This window comes from Colletotrichum spaethianum (assembly GCF_022836535.1).
Source record: "Colletotrichum spaethianum MAFF 239500 DNA, contig08, whole genome shotgun sequence".
NCBI lineage: Eukaryota > Fungi > Ascomycota > Sordariomycetes > Glomerellales > Glomerellaceae > Colletotrichum > Colletotrichum spaethianum.
This window is the reverse complement of record NW_026054778.1, coordinates 903,616-927,106: the sequence shown is the minus strand read 5'-3', so window position 1 is coordinate 927,106 and position 23,491 is coordinate 903,616. Positions and strand designations below refer to the sequence as shown.

The 23,491-nt window shown below is 55.5% G+C and overlaps 6 protein-coding genes across 6 annotated transcripts; 1 reads left to right on the top strand and 5 right to left on the bottom strand.

The window, feature by feature from the left end:
- Window positions 1–3: 3 nt before the first annotated feature.
- ColSpa_04095 (protein HOS4) lies at window positions 4–4,837 on the bottom strand (the record flags this gene model as incomplete). Its single annotated transcript, XM_049270307.1, has 3 exons — window positions 4–564; window positions 617–846; window positions 898–4,837. 3 exons carry the CDS (start codon window positions 4,835–4,837, stop codon window positions 4–6), a joined length of 4,731 nt encoding a protein of 1,576 aa, XP_049126264.1.
- A 1,390-nt stretch (window positions 4,838–6,227) lies between these two features.
- ColSpa_04094 (uncharacterized protein) lies at window positions 6,228–6,413 on the bottom strand (the record flags this gene model as incomplete). Its single annotated transcript, XM_049270306.1, has 1 exon — window positions 6,228–6,413. The coding sequence occupies one exon, from the start codon at window positions 6,411–6,413 to the stop codon at window positions 6,228–6,230; it is 186 nt and encodes a 61-aa protein (XP_049126263.1).
- Window positions 6,414–6,814: 401 nt separating this feature from the next.
- ColSpa_04093 (alpha-ketoglutarate-dependent dioxygenase alkB 6) lies at window positions 6,815–7,697 on the top strand (the record flags this gene model as incomplete). Its single annotated transcript, XM_049270305.1, has 3 exons — window positions 6,815–6,940; window positions 7,015–7,254; window positions 7,332–7,697. The coding sequence occupies 3 exons, from the start codon at window positions 6,815–6,817 to the stop codon at window positions 7,695–7,697; spliced, it is 732 nt and encodes a 243-aa protein (XP_049126262.1).
- Window positions 7,698–7,716: 19 nt separating this feature from the next.
- On the bottom strand, window positions 7,717–8,721 carry ColSpa_04092 (polyprenol reductase 1; the record flags this gene model as incomplete). The annotated part of the gene is made up of 2 exons (XM_049270304.1): window positions 7,717–8,105; window positions 8,148–8,721. 2 exons carry the CDS (start codon window positions 8,719–8,721, stop codon window positions 7,717–7,719), a joined length of 963 nt encoding a protein of 320 aa, XP_049126261.1.
- Window positions 8,722–13,289: 4,568 nt separating this feature from the next.
- On the bottom strand, window positions 13,290–15,189 carry ColSpa_04091 (uncharacterized protein; the record flags this gene model as incomplete). The annotated part of the gene is made up of 6 exons (XM_049270303.1): window positions 13,290–13,966; window positions 14,026–14,325; window positions 14,373–14,436; window positions 14,494–14,778; window positions 14,841–15,045; window positions 15,113–15,189. The coding sequence occupies 6 exons, from the start codon at window positions 15,187–15,189 to the stop codon at window positions 13,290–13,292; spliced, it is 1,608 nt and encodes a 535-aa protein (XP_049126260.1).
- A 2,489-nt stretch (window positions 15,190–17,678) lies between these two features.
- Window positions 17,679–19,444, bottom strand: ColSpa_04090 (uncharacterized protein; the record flags this gene model as incomplete). The annotated part of the gene is made up of 2 exons (XM_049270302.1): window positions 17,679–19,121; window positions 19,337–19,444. The coding sequence occupies 2 exons, from the start codon at window positions 19,442–19,444 to the stop codon at window positions 17,679–17,681; spliced, it is 1,551 nt and encodes a 516-aa protein (XP_049126259.1).
- Window positions 19,445–23,491: the final 4,047 nt, after the last annotated feature.

Genomic DNA, 23,491 nt, shown 5'->3' with positions numbered 1-23,491 from the left:
AACTCAGTTGGAACCCAAAACTGAGACGCCGTTAACTCCGTTCGATAGAAGCCTCGGTTCCGTCGATGCCGGTGTGGGCGCGGGCGCGGGCGCGGGCGCTGGCCCAGAGACCACAGCGTGAGGGCCATTCAATGGCTCAGCCGATGACTCGGTAGCATTCGACTGGCTTCTCGGCGACAAGTGCCCGCCGTTGGGCATCGTCGGGGTTTTTGTGCCGTTCAGGAGGTGCTCCAGCCCCTGTTCTTTGCAAACGCGAGCATAGTCGGGGTCGCATGGGAAAACCTGCTGCAGTCCCTTCCGAGGGACCCGTTTCTCGGGAAAGGGGGAGCTGCTCGTGGCAGACATTCCGGGCTTTTGCTCCTCAACCATGACACCGTTAATGTAATATTTGTTCCTCGGCGCGAAACCATAAAATCGGTCAGCGTCCGGGTCTTGTTTCCACTTTTGCGGGACTTTCCATCCGTAGAGTTGACCTTCATCGTCAGGGAGCTCGCGATACTCGACGCTCATCTTGAGACTCCGAAGATGAGGGATGTTCGGAACAATGAACATCAAGTCCGATACCTGGGGATTTGTTAGTCTGAGCCATCTGCAAAGAGCCGACTTTGACACGTACCTTGACGAAGAACATGTCCAGCTTCAGGAACTTCTCCCGCGCTTCACCACGAAGCTTTTCCTTCATGCGGTAGCTCATCTTGAAGGGGTCCTGGCCTTCGCCATAGTAACCCGACAGGCCCGTGCCGAGCTCGTAGAGGCTCTCATTGATCAAGGCATACCGATCCGACTCGAGTCTCCAAATGACCTTTTTGGCGAGATCTGAGACGGGGACATGTTCCCAAGCCGTATCTGAAATGCTGTCAGGATGATATTGACTTTGTCGCGCGCTGGGGTACTTACATCGTGACAAGGCGAGGTCCTTCTCTCCAAGAAGCAGTGCAGCATGAGTGTTGAGCACCCACTGCTCTCTGCCGTCGGCCGTACCGGTGGCCTGCGGCTGGATGGTGTCGTACCGCACACCCTGCATGTGCTTGAACTTTGCCGCGAGTTCGGGAGTCTTGGGGTTGGGGCAACCGTCCAGCCAGCGCAACAGAGGAGGTAGCTTTGCCAAGCGTAGACGCTCTTGCTCCTCAAGGATTCGCCGCTGCTCGGCCTCTTTGGCGGCCCGCTTGCGTTCCATCTCCTCGCGATGGAGACGTTCCTTGCGTTCACGCTCTTTGCGCTCCTCCTCCTCCCGGAGACGTCGCGCTTCTTCGGCAGCCTCGCGTTCAAGCTGTTCTTTGCGAAGCCTTTCCTCTTCCTCCCGCTGCTTCCGGGCTTCCTCTTCCTTCCTCTTCAACTCCTCTTCGCGCCGCTTCTTTTCCTCTTCCTCACGGAGTCGTTTTTCTTCCTCCTCGCGTCTTTTCTTCTCTTCGGCCTCACGTCGCTGCCGAAGTTCCTCTTCCTGGCGCTTCTTTTCCAGCTCAATCTTGCGCTTGCGTTCCTGCTCCTCGCGTTGCTTGGCCTCCTCCTCCTCCTTCAGTCGCTTCTCTTCAGCCTCGCGTTGCTTTTGCTCGGCTTCGCGTTTCTTCTGTTCAGCTTCTCGTTTCTTCTCTTCCGCCTCTCGCTGTCGGCGTTCCTCTTCTTTCTTGCGGGTTTCCTCGGATTCGGCTTCGCGACGCTTCCTCTCCTCTTGACGTTTCTCTTCTCGACGCCTTTCTTTCTCTTCCAGGCGCCTCTTCTCCTCATCGCGGTCCTTTTTCAGACGTGTGTCTGCTTCAATAGTGTCTTTCACTTCTGACGCATCGGGCATCTCAATGTCAACGTCCTCAGACTTGACATGGATGCTCGACTTGTCGCTGTTGCTAGACTTGCCTGACTCTCGTCTGTGGCCATCAGAGTCAACCTTGATTTTGGACGGTCTACGATCGCTGTCATCCTGATCCCTCAAACTCGACTTGGATCGCGGGAGGCCATCACGAGAAGCTCGGTGAGGGTCGTCGGGGGATGCTGTTGACTTTGTCCGTCGCTCTTTGCCGTCGACATCGAGTCGCCTTCGCTTCACAGGAACCTCGCCTTCGTCTTTCTCGCCCGTGCTCGAATGGGGCGGTGTGACGCTAGACCGGTGCCTCTTGGAAGAATTATCGCCTGAGACGGAAAGCCGGTCTCTAGACTCGTCTCTCTTGAGAGCCTTGGTGCGATCGTGATACTTTTCTGACAAGGGCTCACCCTTTGGCTTTTCAGGATGATCGTCGTTCTTGGGGTCGCGGGGGCTCGACGGATCCTTGATAGATGAAGTGGTAGACACCATGCTAGCACGTCGATTCTTTTCCCTCTCACCGCGGAGTTCCCCCTTGGAAACTAACTTCCGACGAGGCTTGGCAGCCTCTCCTTCAGACGACATGGCAGCAACATCGGATTCTGCTCGCTTCACCGATTTCGCTGATTGTTTTTGCGACAGTGCAGGGGACGCCTCTCGGTCTGATACAGCGATCGTCGGCAATCGATCCTCTTTTCTAGGTCTACCAGGACCACGCTTTGGTGAAGCTTGGTCGTCATGGAAAGAGTCAGCCCGCCGCTTTTCCTTGGGACTGGTAACGTTTCGAGTGGACAGCTTTTTCCTCTTCTCAGGATCGCGAGGGGGGCTAGAAAGGTTGCGCTTGTGTACCCGAGCTTCGTCTTTAAGTTCAGTACGACCTTGGCGCTTCGTCTCGCGGTCTTGCTCCCTATCGCGATCCCTTTCACGGTCTCTTTCACGTTCGCGCCTGCTCGGGGATTTCGTCTTGGCAATATCACGATGCGACTTTCTGTACGCATCGTAAGCTTCCTTGAGCATGTGCTCCTCGTCTTTCCAGTTCGTTCCTTGTCGGCGTCGCGCAATCTCGTAGTAGGTCTCGCCTTTGAACCGCCGGGTCGGGTCAAAGTTGCCCTGATCCAGGAGTAGCCTGACAACTTTGATATTTTCTTGGCCAATGGCGGCCAGCATGGGTGTTGCAAACTCGGGTGGCATGCTCGAGACTGGAGCAGGATCGGGATTTGCTCCGCCCAACGCCAGCAAAAGTTGAATAACCACCTCGTGGCCGCCTCGAGCGGCCGCAACCATGGCTTCTGAATCGTCGCAACCGTCCTTGACCTGCAGAATGCGTGTGACAGTCTCCTCGTCTCCCTTTCCAGCAGCTTGTCGAAGTGTCTTGTCGTCTAATGACATGTACAGCAAGTGGTTGCTCGTCTTGTTTGCCCTCACAGTACCAGCCCGGCGGCCACTTGCGTGAGAACCCGAGGGCGCTGGCGATCGTCGAGGACTGTCTGGTCCGTGAGAAGAACGGCTGTCCAGGTGGTCGGTCTGGTGGTGGTCCTCGGATGTGCGTCTCCTGTCGCCCTGCCTAGACTTTGCTTCGACAAGCGCGGCGCGAAACTCTTCGGCATTCTCCAAGTCGTCGCTGACTCGGTCCAAAGGCTCTTCACCGCTCAAGTTGGCCTTCCGTGGGTTGACTCCCGCATTCAACAGCAGTTTCACGACCCCCAAATGTCCGTTATCGACGGCGTCCAACAATGGTGTGTCCTTGTCATAATTCACACAGTCCAAGTTGCAGCCGGCGTCAATGAGGAGCTTCACGATATCCTCGTAACCATTAATTGCAGCAATCTGGAGTGGCGTATTGCCAGCGTAGTCGGCTACGTTGAGGTCTTCGGGTCGCTCGCCCAGTCTCTGCTTAGCGAGGTCGTATTCGCCTCTAGCACATGCCCTGGCGAGGAAGGTTTGGCCGTGTGCGTCAAGGTGTTTCTTGTGTGGTGCAATCTTCGCAGGCGACATGTTTGACTCGGCAGTAGCGGGCGTAGAGAGGTTGCGAAGCTTGGAGCTCCGGGGATGAGGACTGCCGCTGGCAGAAGACTCGTCCGAATGGTAATCAGTCGATTGCAGAGGGGGGGGTAAGCGCTTCTTCTTGTAGCTCAGGCCATTAGAGGAGTTTGCAGGGAGCTGCGTCGAAACACTCCGCCGGTGGGCACGTGGATGGTGGGGAGATACGGATCTGGTGCGTGAACCTGAGTGGCCGTCGTGTTCTCTCTTAGATGAAGACGAGGATTTTGGTTCTTTGGATAGGCGGTTCGCACGAGATTCGATGCCACTGTTGTGATCCGAGATGATGCGTTGCCGTCGGGCCTTTCGATTTTCCGCCTCGTCATCCGAGTCTGCCCTGGGAGCTTTGCGTTTGTGGGGTATTGTCCTGTCGGTGGACTTGGCTCGGTCTTTCATGGGCAGCTTAGGGGATTTCCTACGGTCAGCACCCGCCGTGTCGGAATCGGAGTGCCCACCAGATCGACGCCTGTGGTGGGGAGGCGATGTAGGAGCCGAGCTGAGGCCACTAGAACCATCTTTGCTCCTGACGGATTGATCGTGGAGACGTTTCTTCTTCAATCCGAGCGAGGAGGCCGTTTCGGACAAGCGGGGAGGATTGGGCGTCTTCTCCTTGTCGCCGTCTCTGCTGGCACTGGCATCACGGATTTTTCGGAGGGCCGGGGGGGCCGGGGGCTCTCCATCGCTGCGATCCTCGTGCTTGACCTTCCTCACCTTGGAGGGTGAGTGGCCATCCTTACCGGGCAGCACGATGGTTTCGGCATCCGAGTCTCGGTCGGCAGGAGCATCGTCGGCGGCGGAAGGAGCGCGCGATACGGTTACGCTGGGCTTAATGTCCTTGGGCAGATGAGGAGGGGATTTGATGGACTCGTCCGCAGCCTTCGCAGGCTTGTTGTTGGGCTCCTTGGACTCCTTGGACTCGTCAGGCGGGTGATTGCCCGGTCGCTTCTCCGCAGCAGCGACGGGCTTCGGCTTGTCGGACCCGGCAGCATTCTGCGCATCCATATCATTTATCTAGAGGTCGAAAAACTGGCCAGCACCATCCTGGCCAAGGGTCGGCCAAAAGAAAGAGGGTTGAGGGCGCGGGTCGAATTGATTGCGGTCGGTGGATGGGTTTTCGGTCGTTCGAAAGGAACCCCCTAAGAGAAAGTGGCCAGGTCAGTCACGGGGGGCCGCGCGAAAGGAGCAGGTGTCGGTTGTCGAAGGCGAGGAAGAGTTGGATGTAGAGACTGGATCACGTCGACGATGAAGGAAAAAAAAACAAAGAAAGCGCCTGGCCGAGTGGGAATAATGCGTATGGGCTCGATGGGCGCGGCGTGGGTAGGTAATGCGGAAAAAAAGGTTCTGGTGGTGACGCTTGACACTTCGGTATGGCTGAAGGTAGAAAACGGGGCCGCGAGAGTCTTCAGAGTCAAAAAGTCTGATCGCCACCTATTTGATTGGACCCGACGGGGGGCACTGGGCTTTGCTTGAGAATACGGGACACGGGACACGGGACAGCCACCAAGCAGACAAGAACACCAGCAGCAGCAAGCGTCGGGAGATACCAGGCAAGCAGGTGCAGGCAGTGAGTTGAGAGCCTGGTGTGCACCTGGTAGTAGCGGCTGTGGCAGTGGCAGCCTGACAACTGGGGTGGACAGACCAGACAGGAAGACACCTGGACACGCACACACACGCTCACACACACCGACCTGCAGTCAGAACTACGTAGTGGATTTTGAGGCCAGGTACTTGGAGGCCAGGCAGTTGCTTGCGGCGCAAGCAAGTACCGTCAAAAGGCGCACTAGCAGAGGCCCCAAACGAGGATGGGCGAGGGTCGACGAGGATACAACCTTGAAGTAGCCCTGGCACCCACCTTGCTTCAGAAAGATAGGGTGAGAGATAGCGGCGCCATCTCTGTTTCCCTTTTTCGCCTCTGGCTCTGGCTCTGGCTCTGCAAGCTGCAGCGCCGAGTGCATAATGGACCACCTGACCCTGGACGACCAGCCCTCGGGATTCTCAGGGGATATCAATCCAAAACAAACTGACCCGACCGTACAGGTTTTCTGGTTTGCTGGCCTTGCCAAAGTTCGCTCTCCCGGTAGGAAACCCCGAGCCAACCCAGTGCGCAGGTCTTACCTTTTAGTGCTCCCCGGAAGCTACGTATCGGAGCCTTCGATTTCCCAATGCCCCACCTCAGCCAATCCCAACCTCCTCCAGCGTCGTAGCAGGCTCCTCTTTTCCCCTCTCCCCCGTCGTCGCATCTTGAATTCAGAGAGCGAATCACGACCAAGCTTGAAAACAGAGAGCTCTCGACACCTAGCAGCCTGGCAGCGCCGGCGTGACTGGGAACGGACACCTGACGGTCATGCAATCCTCTGCCGTGATTAACGGACATGCCGTTGCCTGCTTTGTTCTAGCGCCTCTGGGAGCAAGCGTCCGTTCTCGCCTCCTTTGTTCCAGCGCCACACAACTCGTCCTCGTCCCGCGACTTGTTGGACTCTTGTTGGAGCGACTGGCGACTGGCGACTGGCGCTTGACACGCACGCGCCCAGCCCTCTGCTGCGAGTGTTGCGGCTTCGGCGTGAGGCATTCCAGGCATCTGGTCTACATCTCGCCTCGCTCGCCTGCCACCCGCCCTCCGCTTCCAGCTCCCTTCGTCGATTCTCCACACTCTAATCTTCCCGCTCTCATCATCACCCACCGCCTGGATCTTCCGGCTTGACGCAGAACCGTTTGTCGCTGACTACTGGTGCCGACTCTACCCACATCGCGTTCCAGTCGGAGCTTGAGAGCTAACACGAACACGATTGAACCGGTGCCCCTCGCTCGCGTCGGCAAGCTTCGCTGTACTTGATCTTTCTTAACCGCACCATCCATCCACATCAAGTCACACTATTGGGGATTCCCGTCCATAAGGTTGGGCGCAGCGCCGAACTGTACCATCTGCATCCCAAGTTTCAAACTCTCTGGATCACGCATCAGTGGGGCGAAGCCGGCACGATGGACTGGAGAGCTTTGAACCTGCCCACCTCCCTCGAAGACGTCAAGGTCGAGAAGCTACCGTCATCATCCTACTACATCGCGGACTTTATATCAGAGGAAGAGGAACAATTCCTACTGCAAAAGGTATGAAGCACTTGGTCCGACAAGCGTGCCTCATTTGACATTGTAGCTAATCGTCGGTCCCCGTCACCCAACAGATAGCCGATGCTCCGAAACCCCGCTGGAAGCAACTGACTCATCGACGTCTCCAGACGTGGCCATCCGATCTCGTCAACAACAAGCTAATTGAGGCTCCTTTGCCACAGTGGTTGCAAGAACCCGTGGTTTCGCGAATTCTTTCCTTGCCTCTCGTCGCCGGTCCTGATTCGTCCAATCTCTTCGCCGACAGCCCTCACAAGCGGCCGAACCACGTGCTGATTAACGAATATCCTCCGGGAGTTGGAATCATGCCGCATAAGTTGAGTACACGGTAGGTGTTGACGTGAAGCGCTTTTGAATCTCATACTGGCTATAGGACGGGCCTGCCTATCATCCAGTCGTGTGCACTGTCAGCCTGGGAGCAAGTCTATGTCTGAACCTCTACCAGAGCAAGGAGGACGGCGGGTTGGATCCAGAGCCCGTGGGACGCATTCTCCAAGAACCCAGAAGCCTCCTTATTACGACCGACGACCTCTACACCGATTACTTGCATGGCATTGCCGATATCAAGGAGGACGTCGAGATTTCTGCCGAAAGTGTTATGAACTGGGACCTCTTGCGGTCGAAAACCGATTTCGCAGCCGGTCGAAACGTGCGCGCAACCAGAACAAGCCTCACATACCGCGACGTGATGCAGGTATCGAAGCTTGGGGCCAGATTTGGATTATTTGGCAAGAAGTGATGTTGTGGCTCAAGTGGGTCTAGAAGACGAACGGAATCATTCTCCATTTGTCGGCCACCTTCTCAGCGCCAAACTTTTGCGCATACCATTGCTTCGTTCCATCGGCTGTTGTGCCGAGATTGGCAACAATGAACCAGAAGGCGCACAGGAGAGTGCGGCTAATCAGCTGGCCCTCTGGTGCGGCCGTGATGGCAAGCCCCAGATAGATGAGGCATTCGCACGTGTAGTGGGGGCAGACGAGATATCGAAAAAGGCCTTGGTTTGGCAATGAATACTTCTTGAGGCTGGCCAGGTGCTTGTGGCATAGGTGCTGATTGGTCCAGCCGTACAAGTACGTAGCGGTTCCCAAGATGGCGGTAGGCGACAGTAGGCTCCCCAAATCTGGCTTGGTCGATTCTCGCAGGGAAACTAGGACAGGTCAGTGGATGACTCGACGTAGATTGGAGTGACGAGACTCGCCTGAACCGTCGATCCAGACGGATACGCTCATACAGAGGTAAAAGCCCAGTCCGAGCAGCCAATGGATGAACCACATCTTGGAAGATCCCGGCTTCATCACAAACAAGCATTCATAGAGTCTTCTCCCACCTTGCAGCGCCATGAGCGCCCAGACGAGCACCGTCTGCTCGAAGCTCATGGACGGAGCTCCAGAAGCCGCCTGTTGCGCCGCGATGGATGTAATGGCCGAACCGCCCTGGAGGTACTGCCATGCCCAGAAAGCCGAGCCCGCAACGGACGCGACATAGAAGTGAATGAACCACGAGTGCGGAATCTGGCCGACTGAGGTCACCGCTTTGACGATATCGTTGAAAACGTTCGATCCCTGGGGTCCAGCTGCCTCCTTTGACTGGTCATCGGTACTGGCCGGCGAGCGAGCGCCGTAGTCGAGGAGCAGGTGCTGGGCAGCCTTGGGGATTGCCTGTATGGCCAGGACGGTTGCTGAGGAGACCCCGAAGAACACCTGGCACCATTGGGCTGGTGTGAGGGCCGAGAGGGCCTCGGTGATGTGTGCAAGGGAGGCCATGATAGGGCCTTGGTGGACGCTCACTGCAATCTGTTGAGGGTTCGCAGGAGGAATAAGCGTAGTACAGTGTCACGAAGAGTATTGATACGGCCCAAAATCGCTCCATCGGATCATCTAATACCCGGGCACGCGCCCGGTGGGGTTTGTCAACTTCAACGACATTAATGACGGCCGCAGCTTGAGCTGTACCGGGCTCTTAGTCGATAGAATATCGTCCGCAGACGCCTCGCAGCTCCATTGCTCAACGGGGATTTTAATTGAGAAGCACACATGGGTACTCTACGGACCGCACACTGCGTCCTCCCGCCCGCTTCGCCCGGCCAAGATGAGGCTAGCGACGCATCCCTTTTCGTAAGGCGTCCTTAACCCCCGCGAGGCGCAGCTGCGTTGCTGCAGGCTGGCCGCCTCTTGCCTCCGGCAGCCTCAATTTTAGCCCGCCCGGTGTCTGCCTCAAGAAGCCCTCTGGGGGAGTTGAGAATGCTGTGAAACGGGGTGGTGTATCTGTACACAGCGTCCCTTATTTCCTGAGGCATCTAGACCCAAGGGCTTTGCTTCTTCATCACAAATGTTTCCGAGGCGACGCGGGCTGCCCCTGTGGAAGGATGTGATTCGACCTCGGTTGGGTTTCCTCTGTGGCAGTGAGGTGTTGGGGTTTGCCTGACGGTGGCACCCTTTTCTTCTACACGAGCTGCATTGGCGGCCGCTGGTTGGTCGCCTGATCGTGCTGGCGCGAAGACAGGTTTTGCGAACCATGTGCGGCCCATCAAAGGATGGGTCGCACCGCTGAGCGGCCGTTTGGACAACAAGCCTCGAACTTTGTATAAATCGCGCCCACGTCCTCGCCGTCTTCTCGACTCTTCACCACGCAGCACACAAGCCTTCCAGCGCTCCTTGCCTCGACCCCCTTTCTCTGAGTGTCTTTGCAACATAGTATCGCTCGCCTCGCAACCCATTGTAGCGCATCCACCCTAGCCTTCACCTCGCTACCCGTCCTCGCACCTTTCTTGGGATTATTCCCCCGCAGCATCGAAGCCTGCTCAACATGGCCAAAGCGATCGTCCACTGCGCTGACGCCATATTGTAGAGACCACTGTAGGCGTGTTTTGTATACTGAACAATATCGCAGACCGTCCATGCGCGCCGCCTCCTCTCCATATCCGCAACGCGAGCCCTCGCAGGTCTTCGAGGTCCCTGTGAAGTACTCTAGGTGTGTCCCGTCTTTGAGAGCTCACGAACGTAAAGTGGTAGTCGCGACGCAGCCGTTTCATCATGATGAACGTTGCGCTTCATCCGGTGACTCGATTCGTACAGATGCTCGCATTTTACTTGGGTGAATGGAGCGCCTCTCTTTAACTAAAGCACCGGGCATCTAATCGATCCGAGGTCATCCGCTCGAACTAGCTCGTGGACTTGAGCAGCTGTTGATAGTCACCGTGTAAGTAGACACACTGGAGGTATGGGGGCTCGGGACTCAACGGTTGGCTTGGTCTTGCTTTGTGGTTGAGGGCGGCGCTTAGGTGGTGGTTGGGTTCAGGATGCCGAATTAGTCAAGTGGACCAGCTTGCTGTATATACATACCGGTGGATATGGTGTTTGCTCAGCGTCGGAGTCTTCGCTTATAGCAATGGCTATTCAGTATTTGCAGCATGGTTGAGATCGTCTAAACGGGGCCAACACTAGGTGACATCCAAGTGCTTCATGATCAACTTGCTTACACTATTTATAATACTGTTCTATAAACTTGTACTGTGCATTGGGGCGCCCTCTCCTTCCACCCAGAACATCCAGAAGCATGAAACACAAAAATACTACCTTTTTCCTCAAGATTCCCGCGTAGATCCTCTAAATTCTCAGTGTCTTTAAGAGTCCGGGGTTCCATGACTGGTCTGGACATGTAGAAGCATTTACTGCGTGACTTTGTACGTGCTTTGTGATTATCTTCTACCACGAACACCAACGAGGATGCGGATAATGGGTTTCGTTGCTGGCTCTTCATCGAATATCTCATTCTCAAGTGCGGCCCCAGCAGAATGCCTACTCCCATGCCCTTCGGGGGCTTGATGACGGCAGCAAGCCAGCTACCATTACTGGTGACTGACAACCTAGCAAAATCAAGTAGGTCAATGTTATTGATATTGGTCTTGACGCTCTGCTTGTACTATAGATAGTGAGGAGCATCGTACTTGTATGCGTGAAAGGCGTGCTATACGGTTACCAAGCATATCAAAAACCTTTTGACTCATGTCAATCTTTCAAGTGGCAAGCTCTACAACATACCTCACCCGGAGACAAATGGCCCGACTACTCTCGTGTGGAAAAGGCTAGCTGTGAGTGCCAGTCAGCAGTCTCGCAATGAGACAGGAAGATTTGGTATCAGATTGAGCCAATAGAAACCCTCGTCAAGACACACACTGAAGTAGCTAGAGGTTGGAACACCGCCCCCGGGTGCAGTCGAATTTTGTGTGTCAGCGCCATGGATGGAATCCCAGCCATTCAAAAGTGCGCCAAGTATGCCCACGGATGAGCCTGATCGAACGTAACCTTTGTTTCTGAGTATGTAAAGCAATCCACAGCCAGAGGCTTGCTTTCCGGGTTTGTTTCTTCCCGTCCTTTCTCCTGCCGCTATGAGTTCGAGCGACTCCACAATAAACACCATCTGAATTCTGACACTGGCTATCGGTTGAAATGTCGACTGGCTTTACTTTTGGTAGCTTGGGAGACATTCTGCAGCTATGCCAAATCGGCATGGCTGTAGGCAAGGCCCTAGATGATACTCGTGGCAGTGTCAGAAACTACAAAGAGCTCCGAAAAAACCTGGACCAATTTGTCCAGGTATTGATGAACGTAAGTTGTTGCGGCTTGACAGCGCTGCGTTCCAACCCAATTGTTTTGTGATTGAACTCGACATAGGTTATCTCTGTTTATCAGGAACGCGAGCACTCCGAATGGCTGGTCGCCATTGATGCTGCAATCAAGTCCGTCATGGACGATTGCATAAGCGACATGCGCAAATGTTTAGATTATTTACGATACAAGTACGACATTGCGCTCGGCAGTTCTCAACCCCGATTCAGGCCGACATTAATTGTCAGAAAACTTGAATTCACGTTCAAGGAACAAGATCGGCTCCAAGGACTACATCAGAAATTGTCAACGACAACACTTAGGCTCTCGCTTCTTCTACAAGTTCATATACGGTAGGTATAAATGTCCACAGCTACACTTCATGTTACTGATTTCTCTCAAGGAAAGCGGCTCAGGCTGATAGCATTACAATGCAAACACGCATTCAAGAGGTTCAGTCCCTCATCCATGCAGTGTCTGAGGATGTCAATCGACAAGGTCTTTTGCTTTCGAAACATGTAGCTGATTTCCAGTCGCTTTCCGTGCAAATTACCGCATTAAATCATCATTTGACGTTACAAGAGCACGCAAGCCAGTCACTGGCGGGAGTTATCGAGAAGGACTCTCGCCACATTCAGGAAATCAAGGCGATGATGGAGGAAAACGTTCGCCTGAGCGTGGAAAAGCGCGATATTGAAAATTGTGCCAGGTTCTTTTGTGGTCCCGGTACTGTCCCGCGCAGCCAAGTATTGTTCGAAGACGCGTTGGGTTACGTCTTGACGTTGCCACTTGAATGGCTAGAATCATGGGAGGTAATGTTCTCCATTTCAACAAAGACTCCAGTTACTGACGACGGTAGCATCTCCGGTGTCTTATCGTGAACCGTTTCGAGAATAAAAGGGGTCATCGAAAGATTGTCAATGGGGAGTACACGCTCGAAGACGAGGTGAGCGGGAGGGAACTGCTCGAGTCGTTACCATGGAACGGCGCCCTACGCCCTGGCATGAAAATAAACATGGCAGTCGACTTTCAAACTATATACAGCTTAGCGGGGGATCCAAAGGGAGTTTTGAATGCCCGCGATGCAAAACCGTTGGAGGGTTTTCAGTAGACAATAATGTCAAATGGTAATAGTCACGCTCTTACTCCCTTTCCGACCTACTCATAGGGCTAATTTCAGTGAGCAGTGGCAAGCCTGGCTGTGGGATATGGGTGAAGCTCTCTAGAGCAAGCATAGAGAACCTTACTGTGGAGGGACTGTGTACGACCGAGTCACGGAGCCGGATCCTCGACGATATCACGGCAGATAAAGATTTGGTAAACGAATCTCAATATTTCAACCGTGTACGGCTCAATGTAACCAAGCTACCGACCAAAGACGGAGACGGGCGATCGAAGGTCCGAAGCTTCATATCCAAGACATTACTTCACCAAATTATCTCAGTAGAAGACGTCCTGGCTGCTCCCACAGCAGATGACGTCCTGGCTGATCTACGGAGTTCAACGCCAGGCCGAGATTTATTCAGGATATTGGTATCTGCACCAAACTTCTAGCCAAGATAGATAGGAAACATAGCTCAGATCCAAAGTAAACTCATAATGCCATTCAATAATCATGTCTATGTGTGAGAGCCAAACAATGCTAAACACCAATGCCAGGCTGATGAGAACAAAGGTGGTATCTAAACGCCCAACCATACGGAAGAATCAAACGCCCACCTCGGCTACTGGGAGGTCTCAAGAGCTTGCTGGTACACACTGGGGGTGCCGCCCGTCAATTTCAGCAAGTGACGCTCGAAAGGTCCCAGGGGTTCCTCGACCATGACCCTCGCCAAAGGGCTGGTAGGAGCCTTCTCCTCCGGCCCGCAGTACTCCCAGACCCAACGACCGTCCTCGCACTCGGAAGGATGTTTCATACATCCCTCCCTGTCCTCTTCCGGCTCCCAAGCCGGGTGACTCGGCACCGGATCGTCGTACTGGGCCTTTGTTCGGACCAACTTCCAGTCTTTCTTCATGGCGGGGTTGTCCCATACGCCAGCATCATTGAGGCCGAGGCCTTTGCAGGCCAGACGGATTCGCACTGACGAGTGGATACGTTCGTTCGTATCCTTGAGAAAGTTGCCGCTCCGGGCTTCCGTTGTAGCATTGACCTGCCTGTACAGGCCGGGCGAGCGGACAATCTTCCCGGCCAAGGAATAAAGCAGGTTCGACGTCTTCTGGATAGCGCCCAGGCCCCAAGGCCGCAGAGGGTAGTTCTGGCTGTAGATTGGCTCCATGGCCCACTGCAAAACACTCTTTTGTTTCATCTGCGATTGGTAGAAAGAACTGGATTGTTGTACGCAGCGCTCAAGGACGGTATGGTTGAACTCGACACCAATCGACGCCAGCTGGTCCATCATCCCTATGCGGCTCTTCGTCAGCCAACGATGGAGAGAAGCATCGAATCAAGTGTGAACTTACAAGCAAGCGTGATATTGGCCATCCCCTGGTCGTTCCAGCCACCACCGCAGTTCCCATGGTTGCCGGGGAACCAGACCTGTCGGAGATCAGTCGACAGCCGGTTAGCCTCTAGGCGTTCCCAAACAGCTGGCTGGAAAGAGTAGCGTGTCTCGTCAAGGGCAAGGGCCTGGAAGGCGTGCTCAACTCTGTCCGAAAGGCTCGTGTCCCAGAATCTGAACTCCCGGTTCGATGCGTAGATACCGAGCTTGTTGAGCCAAGCAATTTGGGGAATACCCAGGCTACCGACGGTGTCCCAGACGGCTGTTCCCGATTAGCTGGGTTTCTCGGTAGGACAGGGGTCTACTTACCGACAGCTTTGACCTTGATAATCTCGCCATTTCCTTCTTCTTGACGAACACGCGTCATGCCAAGCTAGAATCTGTCAGCACTCGCGTTCTATTGAACAGCATGGACGACCGTCAAACTCACCTTCTTCAACCTGGAACGGTAAACATCCGCAGCGCCCTCGCCCTTGGGCTTGTTGTCGAACGGCACCGTGGGGAACTCGTCGCGGTAGCGGTGGTTGTTCCAGTTCTCCATGTCCTTGAAGATGGGCCAAAAGTTCTCGACCCCCTCACGGGTCAAGAGGCCCAGGTCGGCGATCATGCCGGCGACGGAGCGGACTATGTAGGCGCCACGCGAGAAGCCGACAAGGATAATCTCGTCGCCGTCGCAGTAGTTTGCACAGAGGAAGCTGTAGATGTTGCGGACTCTCTGTCTAGTGTGTAAGTACTCTGGTTCAGGAAAATGAACAAGGTCGAGAGGGAGGTGCTCACCTCTCCAAGACCGAGGCCGAAGGCGCCGCCGGTCAGGGTGTCGAGGGTGTTGCTCCCCGTGCCGACGCCCGACTCGTACTCAATGACCTGAACCCGGCCGTCGCTGCACCTACGGCGGAAACATCTCGAGATACGGGTCACGTTGGACGGGATCTGGAGGGAGCCCTTGCGATTCCAGAGGGTGGGCTTGACGTAGCCGCTCTCCCTGAACGACAGGTCAGCACTTTGACGTGGCGTAGGCCGACAAGGACAATTGACATGGGAGCACTTACGAGTTCATCCAGGTGCCATCACAACACACAATCAGTCTCTTTGGAGAGTAGTTCATGGGAGCAGGTGCAGTGGCCATGATGGACAGCCTGGCCTAAACAGGTCGACCAGGGAGGTAAGCGGTAAGTGGTGGAGTGCTGGTCTGGATATGTAGAGGCAGAGGTGGAACAAGGACAACTGTGAGGTCGTATAGATGGTTATTGAATCGATATGCAGTGGACAGGGTTTGAGCTAATCTCTGAAAAAGCGGCCCAGGCTTGCCTGTCTGTAGATGTCTGTGACTCGCGATGTGCGCCTTCCCGGGAGTCCGTGTGCTGCGGGACGCGGCAGCTCCCTTTATTATATCAACAAGGGAGCAGTCAATGTGGTTCCCCTGTCTGAGGCACAGGCACGGGGAGGAAACAGAAAACAAAACTAGTCTCGTAAGGCTGTCCTATGGGAGGAAAGGGGAGCCCAGACCGAGGTGGAATGGATCATTCCTGAGGAAAGCAAAGCCCGTCAGCCTCTACGCTGAGAAAGCAAAGCAGGATACAGGCAGCGAGGACACAGTCGTGTGGGTGGAGGTATGCGCACGCCCTGCACGCCCTCGTTCGCTGCCCAGTGCCGGAGCCGAGAGACGAGGCTAATGTCTTACACGGAGGGCAAATTAGGAACACGCGGAGCAGGGAGGGATTGCGGACGAGGAGTGACTGGCTCGGCGCAGGCTTCCCAGCAGCAAGAGGGAGCGAGCGCCTGGGCCGGCTGCCGTATCCGGGGTAGCTAGCTGAGGAAACGGGTATCTGTAGTGAGCAAATAGGCACCAGTTTATTGAACTCGCGTAGGGACCTCTTTTGGTTACCTCGCGGCCCCGTTCGCGTAAAAAGTAAGCTCAGCAGCAAGCGTGATGCCGTTTGGGGGTTGTTTTCTGACATTGCGAGTGGATCGTGAGGAGCAGGGCCGTGCTTGGCGAGGCACAAGGTGTAATGGGGACTCATGTTTCGGTGGCTTTGGTGAACAGGTGAACAGGTGTACAGACGTCACCGTACTTCTTCTCGACGGGTTTTGGGAATTTATGCCTTGGAATCGTAGAGCGGGCAAGTCTGATACGTCGTGCTGAATTCGTCGGCATAGCTCTCACTAAATTGTTTTATGCCTGACGTCCCTTACACAAGACATATAAGGGAAAAAAAATGTGCAAGGCAGTCCGTTTTTGGCCCAATCCCAGGCTTATGATAGCATCGGTTCATCCCAGAGATCGGACGAACCCCACGTCGAAACCACGGCAACCATTCAGCTGAACTCTCACTCCCCCCTAGTCACATCTCATCCACAGGCGGACGAAAAACACCCAATCCAATCCAATCCAATTTTGGCTCACAGTCTCATCCTCGCCTCCCAAGCCTTGGGAAGGGAAAATAGAAATAAATAAAATAAAATAAAATAAAAGGCTTCACGTGAACACAACCACTCCGCCACACCCCAATCCAATCCGCCCTCGCGTCACACCGCGGCCGCGAAGACTCCCGTCTCACTGCTTTCTGACTCCCGCGCCCTCCCCCATTGAAGCAACGCCACCAGATCCCCGTTCCACCCCTCTACGGAAAAGCCATGGCCGTGTCGAGCAGCCCGGAGGCGTAGCTCGTCGCGCGTGACAAAGTAAAACCATTCACCGCCATCCCTCTCGTCCTACTCCAGCCGCCGCACGAAAAGCAACCTCGCCGAGAACAAGTCCATATCCGCTCGCCTCTGTCTTTCTCTTCTCTCCCTTAACTTCCCGGTCTCTCTCCCTTTCCGATGGGTGTACGGGACCACGCAGGCTAAAGCAAGCCATGGCCAGTCTTGGCGGCCTAGTCATCAACGCCTCTTCACGCACGAGGGGGACCAATCACGCCGAGAGTCGACACCGAGATGCATCCTGATTCGGAAAGATTTCTTTTCCCCAAAGGTCCTGGCTGGTCTGACCCAGCTCAGCTACTGCAGGGCATGACAGAACCTTAATCATGAAAAGTTCGCCTCGCAGGCGCCGTCCTCTCAGCCACCATCTCGCCCGATCCCAATAGTCCCTAAATCCAGCCCTACAGGAACCGGCATGACCCATCATCTTCCCGCAGCGGGACCGGGAGAGTCAAACTCGACTTCCTTTCATCGACCCAGACATACCGAGACAGGCACGACCCCGCCCCAGACACTTTGCACTCACCCTGCGTTTGGCATCTCAGCTGGTCAAAAAAGTCTCATATCTTTGGAGAGAAAATTCGCCGCCTTTGATGGCGGTCTGTCTATTGTTTTGTCGCCGGGCTTCAACTCGAGATAACAGACAACGCTGCGTTATACAGAAGGAGAATGCGCACAAGTACATGTGTATTACAACTTTGCATGTCGTGTCTCAACATGCCATGCCGGCCGTCACATATTGTGTGAAGTACACACTCTTGCAGTCCCTGGCCTGCAGCAGCTTCTCTGCCGCTGATCTAATGCATCGGATTCGCGGAGAACCCGCAGTGTTTCTTTTCTTTCCAGACCTTGTATCCCAAGATACTCAAATATGCTCAAATCAAGTAACATGTAGTAGATCCCATTCCTGAAGGTTTACTCTTCCCCAAATAGGATGCCGTGATGCTCTGCGCAGAGCTCGTCGAAGCCCAACCAGTAAACGGTTGCATTGTCGTTGCTAGCGTCTGACCAGGCACCGGCGTCGCTCTCCCTGATGTCCTTGGGATATGAGTGCGCGGGGTACCACACTCGGTTGTTGATCGGTTCGGGCGCATAGTGCTGCTCGGCTTGAAACCATTTGATGGCAGAGCGGATCAGCGATCGTCCGTAAGGGAAGAACCACATGCGAGGCCAGAAGGCATCCAAGGCTCCCTTCTCTCCGGTAACGTGCAGCAGGGGGAACGTCTGCTTGGTGATAATGTTGGCTCCAAACTCGGACTTGCGGATCAGCTCGTTCACCGTCGCGCCCATAGTCTCATCTGACGTCGTGTTGAAGATGCGCTTCAATGACTTCATGCCGTCCGCCTGCATTTGCAGGTTCCAAGGGACAAAGTCGGAGTTGTTGCGGTGGTTTTGCGTAATCTCGACCGAGTACAGGGGCCCGACGAACTTGCGCCAGTCCACCCACTCCGTGTAGCCAGCCCATGTCTGGAACATCAGACTCCAGTAGTCCATGGCGATGTGGAAGTTGTAGCTGTAAGCGGGTTCCAGGCTGGGGACCCAGCCGTCCTCCGGAGGTTGCATGACAACGGCGTCGGGGTTTTCGTCCTTTTGCATCTCGATCCGTTCAAGCTCCTGCAGACCCCAGACGTCGCTCATATAGAACTGGTCGCTTTCTCTAAACTCGTACTCGGGATCGTAGACTTCGTTGATGAGGTCGAGGGTGGCCCGGAACATGTCGCGGACCTCCTTGATCGGGCCCATAATGGTACCGCTGTTGAGCCATCTCGGATGGTTGAAGGCCATGTCCTCCGTGTTAGTATAAGGCCCGAACTCTCGGCCGTCCATCTTGGGGACGGGAGGCACAGCCCAGCATGCTGGGCGTCGCCAGTCCACAGGCCAGCAGACCTTGTCGGCGCCGAAGAAGATGTGTCGGCCGAGGGGACCGGCGAGGGTCTCAGCCTTTTGTGGTCCGAGTTGTTGGATGATGCGCTCGTCCTCTTGTTCGGCAGCCTTGAAGTAACGGTCGATCAAAACGTCGGGGCCGAACTGGAGGAGGACGTCATAGCCGTCGATCATAAGGAACAGGTCATCGTCGCTCGATTCGGGCAGCTCCTCAAGGTACTTGGCAACGACGCGGATCTTGGCCAAGTGGGAGATAGCTGCGTCGTTGTCTCCGGTGCCGTTCCATCCGGCAATGACGGGCGCACCAAAGCGGTTGACGGTCGACGAAACGAGGGCGCGGCAGAACTGCAAGTTTGGGGCACTGGCGGCGATGAGAAAGTGGAAGCGGCCGACGCCCTCGGAGCCGGGTTTGCTGCCCTTGGTAGATGGCACGGAGGACTTGCTTCCGGTGGGAAGCGAAGCTGATATGTCGGACTGTGGAGGAATGTAATGTCAGTATCAGTTACGACGGTTGTCTCAGGGTCCCGCCGCGAGGAGTTCGGTTGACGTTTCAGCCCAGATCGGCACGTGGACGCATTCCTCTCCTGAAGGAGGAGAAGGGGGAAAAAAAGGGCTGCCCCGGCTTTTGGGGTATTTGCGACGGCGATCAAGTAGTGACAAGAACCCTGAAGTAACGACAAGAAACTTACCCAGCTCAGCTTCTCCGGGTAAAGGGATTGCGAGAAGATCAGAAGACCGGAAACAAGAACGAAGGCGGCCAGCAGTGCGAGTCTGCGGCCTTTCAGTGCCATCAGCATGGGTGGGAGGCGGGTTTCATTTAGCTGCCAGCTCGGCTTAAGATCCAGGGTGGGCGATTTCGGGACGTTGAAGGGCGCGAGCGCAAGCTAATTAGTGACGGTTGGGCGGGCGATGGCAAGGGGACGCCGATGACGGGTTCGCAGTCGAGAGCGCAGTTGGGTATTATAAAGAATGTAGAGAAGCAACAAAGGCTGGCGATAATGAGGGCGAGAGAAGGAAAGAAAAACTGAAGCGAGTGCACTCGCAGTCGAGGATCGTCGTCGTTAAGGGGCTGGAGGGAAAAGAAGGGGAGAAAACCGAGTTAAAAGAAGTGCCAGTGGCAAGAAATGTGCGGTGGGCGATGGGCGGAGGAGCTTCTGGGCGGCTGGGCCAGTTTGCCAATGCCAATGTCTCCAGGAGCTGTCAGAGGGCGGGGGGTTCGAAATATTTCCGAAATGGCCTGCAGTCCCTCTCCCGTTCCTCTCGAGTAGGATGCCGCTTCCTTGGACCTGACTGGGTCTCGATATCGTCTAGTCTGTCTTGGACTGCCCCCTTCGTGGTCAAGACAGTCGTGCGTCGGCGGGAGAGACACGCGGTTCGACAGGCAGGCGAGCCTCGCTTCAGGCTGTACTTGAGCCGCACCTGGTGATATGGGTGAGGGCCGGCAGTCCTGCACAGTCCGGGGAAGTAGAGGTGCGAGGAAATTGGGTAGGGGGTGCTCGTAATGTGGGCCGGGTACACAAGAACATTCGCCCGAGATTGTACTGGACGGATGTTGGGCTGATGGGAAAATCGAAAAGAAGGAGGGTATGGTATGTGCTATGTCATCATCCGCGGAATGAAAGGGAGTGGAGGGTTCAGGCTGGGGGGGGGAAAGGAAGAACACGGGAGTTACGATGAGCCAAGATAGGTACTGCTGTTACTGCTGCCGCTGCGGCGGCGGTGTGGTCTGTTCAGTGCAGGAAGGAAGGGACGGGATGGGCGCTAGGGTGGCCTGGAGGGCAAGGAGGCGCAGGCGCAGGCAGGTAGGTAGGTGTACAGAGGAATACCTAGTAGAGGGCGAGCAGTTAGGGGAACGGATAATGCGGCGTGGCGTGGCGTTACGGGACGACGGGACTGGCGCGGAGCAGCACGACGAGACGGTTTTGGATGCAAAGGAGAAAATGCCACGAGCCAGTCGGGAATGTAGTTGACCTGCATCAACAGCTACCCATGGATGGGCAGGAGGGACCCTTCGCATCCTCGCATCGTGTACACGGAGAGGGACACGCAAACAAGCGTCTCACAGTTTGAACATTGCCCACAAGAAACAGCAGCGGTGCACCAGGTCCCTGGAGGGCGTGCTGTCGCATGGCTAGGGTTTAATTTGCAACAAGATACGCGCGTGAGCATCGAGCGAAAAAAAAAAATAGCCTACTGGGTCCAACAAAGGTCGCGGACAGTGAACAGTGGGCATATCCATACATACTCCAAGGATCGTGGGACCGTCGGCAAGCGACGGGGGGAGCGCTGACGTGGGCTCGCTGGCATTGGCTGGCCGCGACCAGGCTGAGGGTCTGGTCGCCCTGGCGTGGTGAGCCCAAGATATCAAAGTTGCCGCGTCGTCCGGCTTGGGAGGCTTGGTATCGCAGCATCGGTGAGACCTCACCCCAAAGGGGGCCCCTGCTTGGGGGTTGTTGTCCTGCAACCCGTCAATACTTCCATCCCTATACCTAGTGGTGTGTCGTCGTGTCCGCCGCCGCCGCCGCCGCTCCCAACTTCCCGCGTCCTGAGGTGCCAGGTGGCTCTGCTTGGCGCATTGTTTTTCCGGTCCACGCCTCCACATGGCAAAGACATGTCTGTAGAAGGAGTCGAGGAAACGCACTGTCGTCCGTCGTGGTCTTGAGTGTCGTTGCCCCGAGACAGCCGTTGGAACCTGCGCTAAGCTTAGCGCAATGCGGTTGCTGTTAAGCGGCTGGAGGCTTGAGATGGGCCAAGGTGCCGAACGTTTGCGCCACGCACCTCGATTCGCTGGTTGACTGCTCCCTTTTGGCGCGTGTTGAGATGGGTCTCACCCGTCTCACCAACGCAGCAGGACCTCGAGGCCACCTTGTACAATGTGTCCTCGTGGGTGTTGGAAATGGGTCCAAGATGAGATTGACGGGGAGCCGCCGTGATTGCGAGCGGCATTTGTATCCCCACGACGGTTGATTGTGTGAATCTACCTGGCGCAAAAAGAGTCTGTGAGCGCGCATTGGAGGGAGATAAGATATGCGTCGGGGTGCGTGCTGATGTAAGCGGGTCCACTTGCGATAAGTCGAAGGTTAAAGCGTATGTATGTACGTAGTGTCGTCAGTGTACAGAGGCAGCAGGTACGACGTCCACTGCACCTATGCAGTACACAGGTACGGTTCCCGCGGCCGGGTTCTTCTCCACCGCGTCCCGTCGGTGCCATCCCACGCCCCCCTTTCCACTCCTACGGCGCAGCATCCACGGCTCCTCCACTACCTACTATGTACTGCTGTCCTGAAGGCCCCAGTGTCGTGTTGCCGTCGTGCAACAATGCCTTCTTGTCGTCATTTCCGCCCTGCATCTCTGGGCCAGTCGCATCCAATGTCTGCAGAGCTGTTTCCCGCTCGGTGTTCTGTTTTTGTTCCTTGGCTTGGCGTTCACCCCCTATTTGCTAACAGCTGTTCCCACTCCACCTCCTTGCCTCCACCGAAAGTTCCGCTCCTCCTCCTCCCTCCTCCTCCTCCTCTGCAAGAGCCAGGCCCAAGGCCAAGGGAGGGAGCCAAACCCAAATGGCTGCGGTGCTTACACCGAAACAAGTCTCGGCGTGCAGCACATTGGGCTTATCGGCTCTGGTAGTGCTCGTGGGCGGTGTTGCTCCAAGCGGCTGAACCTCACAGACGACCGCGAGACGAGACAGACAGGCATCGCCATGCGGGTGCCTTCAGTTCCCCTACCTTACCTGAGCTTCGAGACCTGTCAAACAAGATGCTTTCCGAGACCTAGCATGTGCACTAGGTAAGCAGGCGCAGACAAGAATGGCGGGGGTCGATCCATCAATCAATCGGCAGCTTTCTGCGTCTGATCTTGTATTTTTATTTTATCTTTTTTTTATTTTCTAAAATTCTTCCTGGCGCCTTGGGATGCTGGTCCATGCCGAGAGCCGCATTTAAATGAGATGAGCCAGTCAGATTGACCCTCTTTCCCACGCGCTGAGTGTTCAGGGTATGCTGGTTGTGCTGGGTGTTACCCCCGCTATTCCGCCTTCCTTCCAGGTTTTCCAGACGGAGCCTCGAGAGTCAGTCAAGCTGAGGAACCGTCCATAGCGTTGTCGATTAGGTATCCTCTACGTGCATCTGGAGCAAGAGGCACTATCGCCCCGGACTGGAATGACATGGAGCTCCCAGAAAAGATCGGGGGTGAGGATGGCCTGCTGCTGCTGCCACCGCCGCCGCTATCTGAGGGCAATTAAACCTGTCCCATCCGTGAGCTTCATTCACTTGATTTACTTGGTGCCAGAGTCCAGACTTGCCTCCAGTTGTCTCCGTTTCTTTTTCCCAGGTTTCTTCATCGCCGACTTCCAAAGCGGATTCTCAACCCCGGCCTGCCCGCCATAGACGACGATCGCTACCATCCCTCCAATTAAAGACAATCCCGGCCCCCCCTCTGCCGCGATTGCACTGTATCCGGCTCATCCCCTTTGATTACCTCGCCCCGTTTCGCTCCAAGTCGTGCCCCTGCCATCCGGTCACACCAGGGTGAATCAGGTCCAGGCTTACGCGGCTGCCAAGGGGGGCTCCCAAGTCCCCAGGACAAGTTCACTTCAGACGCGGAGCAGACCAGGACCAAGGTCGGTGGTCGACCCGCCGCCACACTTTCACTGACTATGTCGTTTACTCTGTCCCAGACTCGCAAGGTCGCGAGAGGTCCTCCACTGGCGCCGGACAGAGATTGGGGTGGATGATGATACCGACGTCGCTGGCGATCTGTACCCTCTCATATTCCAATCGGATCCTGCCTCATACATAGTAGTAGTAGTTGCTGTGAATAGTCATCCTCCCCGCCCACAACACAATTGG